Source organism: Zonotrichia albicollis, chromosome 8, assembly GCF_047830755.1.
Source record: "Zonotrichia albicollis isolate bZonAlb1 chromosome 8, bZonAlb1.hap1, whole genome shotgun sequence".
NCBI lineage: Eukaryota > Metazoa > Chordata > Aves > Passeriformes > Passerellidae > Zonotrichia > Zonotrichia albicollis.
Genome location: NC_133826.1, coordinates 3069701 through 3076774, shown reverse-complemented (window position 1 = coordinate 3076774; position 7074 = coordinate 3069701). Strand labels below are relative to the sequence as shown.

The 7074-nt window shown below is 38.7% G+C and overlaps 1 protein-coding gene across 18 annotated transcripts in view; it reads left to right on the top strand.

Moving 5' to 3' along the window:
* NFIA (nuclear factor I A) overlaps nucleotides 1-6851 on the top strand; it is a 346615-nt gene extending 339764 nt beyond the window's left edge. For all 18 annotated transcript variants that reach the window (XR_012581251.1, XM_026796580.2, XM_026796581.2 and 15 more), the window contains one exon: nucleotides 1556-6851. Coding sequence is in view for 17 of the 18 variants with exons in the window: in XM_026796580.2 (XP_026652381.1) it covers nucleotides 1556-1632 (77 nt within the window). In the remaining variant the exon portion in view is untranslated. The remainder of the gene's footprint in view (nucleotides 1-1555) is intronic.
* The last annotated feature ends 223 nt before the right edge of the window (nucleotides 6852-7074 follow it).

The window sequence follows — 7074 nt, the reverse complement described above, 5'->3', positions numbered from 1 at the left end:
CAGCCCACACTCCACATGCCTGCACCCACCTAAAAATCAGTAGGGCCCCGCAGTCAGGGAGGAGAACGGGACTTGGCTCCGCTTCACGAACCCTGCCAGAACTTTCCTCTGTTTATAAACTTTACATATGAGAACTATTTCGTTTAATTGCAGCCTGAGTAAGTCTAAATATAAAATCTGTAGGCAATAGATGGGGCCGATATGGGACCGGTGTGTTTGTATTCAGAAGGGCGAGCGGAGGAAGAGTTAGTTAATGAGGTGTATTGGAAGCAGGACAACTTCTCCAATCCTGCTATTTATTTTACCAGTTCCTACCTCCATGGCAAGACCACATAATCTCCAGGTCCCACATGAAACTTGCCTCAGAGTCTTCTGTAAATGTTCATAAGTCCTCCCTGAGCTGATTGTGCTATCAATCACATCAGAGGCCGAAAAGGAGCGGAGGAAAAACTTGGTAAAACTTGTCATCGGTCCGTGCGCGCACAAGGACGCACCTCATATATTACAGGAGCCCCGGCAAAAAAACGGGGTGTATCAGCAACGGCTCTTTAATACCTGAGTCTTTCTTGTTGTATTACTTTACTCCAGGCTAAATAGTTGCTGCTTGTTGGTGTATTCCCACAGCAATATGTCACTGCCAAGGAGCATCCCCCGGCGCGCACGGTCCCAGGGCCTAACACTGCTCTCATTCATGGCGGGTTCAGGTTGGGCTGACCCTGCCGGGGCCGGCATGGGCTCTCCCCGTGGGGTGGCACTGCCCCGGCTCCAGCAGAGCCCACTCCAGCTTCCCAACTGTGTTTATTTTCCTATGGAGGAGCGAAATTGCTCTCTGTGCTCCGGGCATCTGCGCCGTTGGGTTAAGGACGGTATTGTTGCGGGGCTGAATTCCCTGGGAATTCCCTCCCTATGGGAAAAAGAAGAAAAAGGGGAAAAAAAATATTTTCCCAAAGAAAAGCTATTAGTTGAGGCCCATGTTTTGTTTTGAAACACAAGTATGGGGAGAGGTACGGGACATTTTCACTGATCCACTTTCCCCAGATTTGCTTTATCCTGGCTTTTCTGTAGCGATCCACATTTCTCCTAAGAAAACAGCCCTGTTGTTGAATTTCTGTGCATCTGTTCCAGCGAGACAGTTGAAGCAGGGCAGTATAAAGCAACAGATGCTTATGCTGGCACATGCCTAAATACCCAAGAAAACCCCGACTGCAGGGTGATAAATGGCACAGAGAGGCGAATGTGTATCGCCTTTTCAGGGGATTAGACAAAAGTGAACTGGAGGGATCTTCAAGCCATCATCTATTAAAAAGATTGATAACTTGTAACGTGACATGACCCCCGCGTTCATCTGTAGCTATGTCCAGCGACTGTCGGCGAGGAAAAAAAAATATATTGATTTGTACAGTATTTTTAATTAAGCTTTGTAATTAGGTCAATTCGTCACGGTCTCAATTAGCCCCCCTCTTGGCGGAGGAGGCTGGCGGCCGTGCCCGGAGCCCTTGGGGAAGCGGCGAGAGCGAGCGGCCGGGGCTGATGCCTCTCCTTTCTCTTTTTGCAGTCCTGGTACCTGGGATAAAAGTCTCCGCTTCCCACCACGCACCGGACAGACCACCAGACCCCTTCCCACCTCTGTAACACGGAAGCAGCAGCAACGCAGCGCAGCGACTTCACATCGGCGGAAGGGGAGGCGAGCAGACACCGACAGCAAACTCGTACATGGAAATGGCAAACGTTATGGTTGAATGGCAAAGGCCGTAACTTTCTCTCGAGATTTGATTTTAATTTTTCTTTTTTTTTTTAATTTTTTTTTTTGTTTTTTTAGACAACTTTAGGACTGTTGTAATTTCTCATATGGTGCTGGAAATGGTTGGGCTTCATAACTTTTGAAGTGTTTCATTGGTAGTGTAAGCGTTAGGTGACACTGAGTAGAACTAGCCTCTGCTGCTGCTTACCAACTCGCTGTTGTAACACACTTTCCATATGGAGCCTAACTGTTTTACAGTATCCTCATCGGATTTTCCCATACAGGTGTGAGACTTCTTGAGAAATCATGAAACACACTTAAACTATAACTTTTGTAGTAGCTGAATTCTGCAATATATAACTTACCGGACAGACATAGAGCATGTTTTTTTTTTTTTTTTCTGTAACATATCGGGGAAAAAAAAAAAATGCAGGTTTCTTTTTTTTGTTGTTGTTGTTGTTGGGGTTTTTTTTTCTTTTTTTTTTTTTTTTACAGTCGGCACTTAGAGACGTAACATGAACCATAAGAGCATTGTCAACAATTTTTTTCCACTCGATTGCAGAGCGATTTAAAACATCAAACTACTACTATTCACTTAAAAAAAAAAAAGAAAAAAAAGAAAAAAGTTTGAAATGCTGCACTTACATTTAAAAAAAACATTTTTCAACAATTTTCAACAATTACACAAAAATTCACGCAGAAATGGGGAAGTTGGTCTGTTTTGACAGAAACTGACAGGAATCAATCAAAACAATCGAATTTTGAATTGAGTAAAGTGCAATTTCATTGGATAGCTAAATATCTTTGTAAGATAGAGATTGTTGAAAATTCTATTTTTGTTTTCCAAGTCCTTCCACCCCAGGACTCTAAATTATTGGGGTAAAAAACAGCCTTGCAAGAAAAAGGGGAGCTATTTTTGCTTTTTATGTTTTTTATTGTTGAACTTGTATCCCTTTAAAACTGAAGGAAAATTAAAAAAAAAAAAAACAAATCTAATGGTGCTTTTACCACAATATGTTAACTACATTAAATGCTAATTAATCATTTTCTGTTATCAAAGCACATAACTAAAATGAAATCATAATATCTGTTAATTTTATAAGCTAAAAGTCACTATAATGGATTATGCCAATTCTGACAAATTTTACGTGTTTCCGGCAATATAGGGTTTATCAGTTCTCAAACACCTTGGGAATAAGAGAGAACGGTCCAGAAAGTAAAACACCTTCGTGTCCCTGAACTGGTACATTTTCTGGACTGTGGAGAAATCATTACAGAAACGAACGATGCTGATCTTCTTACAACTTATGCCAGTTCAAAAGCAAGGGCACTTGCTGAAGATGAAAAAAAGAAAAAAAACAGACAAATAAGTAGAAAATGAAAAAAAAAAAAAAAAAAAAAGAAGTTTGGACCCCAAACGTCCTGTATCTTATGTACAAAAAAAAGGAAAAAAAAAGAAAAAAAAAAGAGTGCAAGTGATTTTTTCTATCAGACAGCGGAGCACCCCTTTGCTTCACATGCAACTTTAAGAAGGTTTCCTATACTATACATATATATACGTTCTGGTTGGCAAGTCCAGCTAATCAGAGAAAGTCTCTGCATGTTCTAGTGTTAGTAACTAATTTTTATATAGTTAATGTAGGGTAAAGTAGAGTGCATTAAGACACAATATTGTAATCCCTATTCCAGGCACTTGCCTTTAAACTATGTTTGTTCGACCCTTCAGAAGGGTTTCTACTACTGTCCTATACAATCAAGTAACTGAAATTCTTGGGAAGACACTTTGCTCCTCATCTTTTCCCTGAAACGATGTTTTGTTTTGTTTTCTTAATTTGCACGAAACAAAAAAAAAAAAAAATTCCATATCAATGTGCCTTGCCCTGGATAGCGATTATTTGTGGAATTGTTGCACATGTTCCTATATTGAAAGGGGTTTTTCCCTAGTCAAGCATTTGGAGACACTTTTTGTAAATGTGACTTTTATGTCAGCCATTGTCAGTTCCAACATCTAGAATTAAATAGGATGTTAGTTGTTCCGCAGATAGGAGTAGTGTTTATTGTCCTGTATGGTCAGTGGCAGTGCTATTCTGAGATCTGTAGATGCTAGATTATCAGTATTTTTGGATGTTGCTGCATTTTACCTTTTATTTGGAGTCTTCCTTTTTTTGTTTTGTTTTCTCCCAGATATATGAAAATATGCAATACCTGCTTATATCATGTAGAAAAGCTTAGCAATTATTAATTTTTCTTTTAATTTTTTTTTATTTGACCAAAGTTGGTGCTGCACTTGACGCAGTGTGTTTTAGGTGTTTGTCTTTGTACTTTTGTGATTTTTGAATGCACATGCAGGAAGGGCTCTTCTTAGAGAAGCAGTCAAACTGTGAAGCACTAAGCTGAACCCTGCTTCAAGCAATTTTTGTTTTACAACTGTTCCTTTCACAAGCAAGCCTTAAAAAAAAAAAAACAACTTCCTTTTTCTTCAGATCCCACACCCATTTTTATTAGCAGACTGCAATCAATCCACATTCAATAAAAGTATATAATGCCCATTTTTATATGCACGTTTTTAAACTTCCAAGTTCTGAAAATTGTTTACTGGTTATTCTCTATTTAAGGAAAAAATAAAATGTTTTGGATTTTCATATGTGTCTGATAAGTGGTTGAGTAGTCATTTTGCTCTATTGTATTGTGTGATTGTTAGTATATGGTATCACATCCTCTAGCCAGCATCCTTTGCCTTCCCTATAGCACTTAGCTGGGCATTACTTTATTAAGACATATGTGCACTAAAAAAAAAAAAAATAGCAGCTTTCAGTGCTTCACAGTGAAGGGAAAAAAGCCTAGACAAACATTTTGTCAGAACCTTGCTATGAGACAAGGTATTACCAGTAAATTGGTTGTATATACAATAAAATTGCACCCTTTTTTAAACAAAACAAACTAAGCAATAGTTTGGGCAGTTAGTTGTTTTTAGTGAGCATGTTGTAGTCATGGCTGCAAAGAGAGAGAATTAAACTGCCCACTCAGAAGATATGTAATTTGTATGTTGTATAGTTTTATTGATTACACTGATTTATTCTACCCTATTTTATAATGCAGGACTTTTGTAATGTTGTTTAAATGAGGAAAAATTTCTGTCAAATTAGCTTAGTGGAATTTCTGATTGTTCGTTATAAAGGCAGCGTTCATAGAATTGCTTTTTTTTTTTTTTCCTTTGGGAACTGGATTTAAGTTAAAAACTTTCCCGTTTCCTTTTTTTGTATGTATTTAAATACAGTTATTTTTCTTCTCTCAATGGTATAGCATATTCCTATGCTTGAGAAGTATAGGCTACTGAAGAACCATTGTAAATGGACATTACAGGTATGCTGTATTTTTGAAGGTATTTTTGTCATATTAAGTTTGATGACGCTAAAGTTAGGGAACTCTGAGCAGAATTGCGAGAAAAAAAATGTTTTAAAGGCTTTAAAACATTAGGTAGGAGGTCAAGGGTGTTAACCAACAGGGGTTGTAAAGTATTACACACTAAATTCAGTTTGCGTTCACCTTCCTCTCACGCAGGAAACGCGGCAGTTCCGTTCTGTGCAGGTGTAGAGAACAAACAGTGTTTTAGTCCTCCTTTAGAGGAGCGGGGAGGCGAGCAGGGATGGGCAGGAGGGATGGGGCATCCATCCATCCCTCCATGCACCCATCCATCCATCCATCCATCCATCCCTGGATGGTCCCGGCGTGCGGGCGGCCGCAGAGCCCCGGCCCCGCGCCGGGCGCTCCTTCCGAGTCACCCAAGAACTTTTTTTCCTCCCCGCCTCCTTCTCTCCAGAACTGTCAGACGCACAAATTCTCTGACCTGTGCCCACCCCCGCCCACCCAAATTTAAAGCCCTAGGGATGGCTTAGCGCGAATTGACTTTTTCCCAAGTTAATTCCTTTCTTTTTTTTTTTTTTCCCCTCTTTTTTCGGGTTTTTTAAATTTCTTTTTTTGGTTTTTTTTTTGAGCGAGGGCACTTGCTTTTCTCATGCCGCACACCCCAGCAATGCCATTATTATTTATTCTTTTTCCTTTATAATAAAAAGAAAAACTTTCGGGCTTCGAGTTTAGGCAGCCATGGTACACTTTGTCTCTGTTGCTTGTTCCCCCTCCCCTTAAGGTCGAAGGGGAAAAGAAACACCAAGTTTTCTCAACTCCACAGTATTCAGTCAGCCCACAGGAATATGCAAAATCCCTCTAACATTTTTTTTTTCTTTCTCTAGTTCTCTTTGTTCCGTATATTTGCAGCTTTGTAGTAACAGTGTTATAAAATATTTACTGTACAAAAATACAAAAAAACCCAGATACATAGCCTAAAACAGGTTTTTTTTCCTTGTGGTGAATTATTTTTTTTTAAGAATGTCAGTTAATATTGTACTTTGCATTGTGTCTCTGGAAATATCTTTTTTTTTCTTTTTTTTTGTTGGTAGAAGGCCTCCATCGAACAAAATTAAAACCATAACCGGCATGACAATGTAAGGAGAGCTTCAATGGCACCTAAACAATAAATAAATAACAAATTCAACCTCATGAGGTCTGTCGGAGGCAGGTCTTGTGAAGTTAACACTGCCTGCTAGGCAGGATTTTCATTAAATCAAGCTTACAATGCCAATTTTGTCTTGAAGTCAATGCATGTATTACTGTTTGACAGTAAACCCAGCTATGCCATCATCAAGTCCAAGGCTGCGCAATAGTCTAATTAGTATCGAGTACATTTTCCTTTTATTTTTTCCAATAAAAAAGCAGTGGGATGAAAATTGCTTTGATATATAGCAGGTAACATTGAAGCTATTCCATAGCACTTAACTGTAGTGAATACTGTGTCACCAATTCTGAAATCAATTTAATGTTTAATGCAAATCCATTACATGGTGCTATTACAGGCTGGCAAAATGATTTACAAAAATGTGACAACTTGGGCTCAATTCACTCTGCTTTCCAACAATGTAAATGCATAGCAGTGTTTATCTGCATGAAAACTATGCACTAATCTATCTGAAAAAAAAAAAAGAAAAGAATATATCAACTTTGGTATCTACTTTCCGTTTACTTCGATCCTTGCCTTTTCGGTCATTGTTATAATGCCAGCTTTAGGACAGAAAGAATTATAAGAAAACCAGCATAATACCTGATATATTAAAATGTAGTGCCTGTGAAATCTGTATTATATTGCTCTTCTGAAGTAAGATTTTTCTACACCGGTAGCCTTCGCTGTCTGTCAGAACCTTCTGATATAGGTGATGTAAAATAACCGTACAATATTAATGCATGCTATTCCATAATGCTTAGTAGCTGTATGAATATTA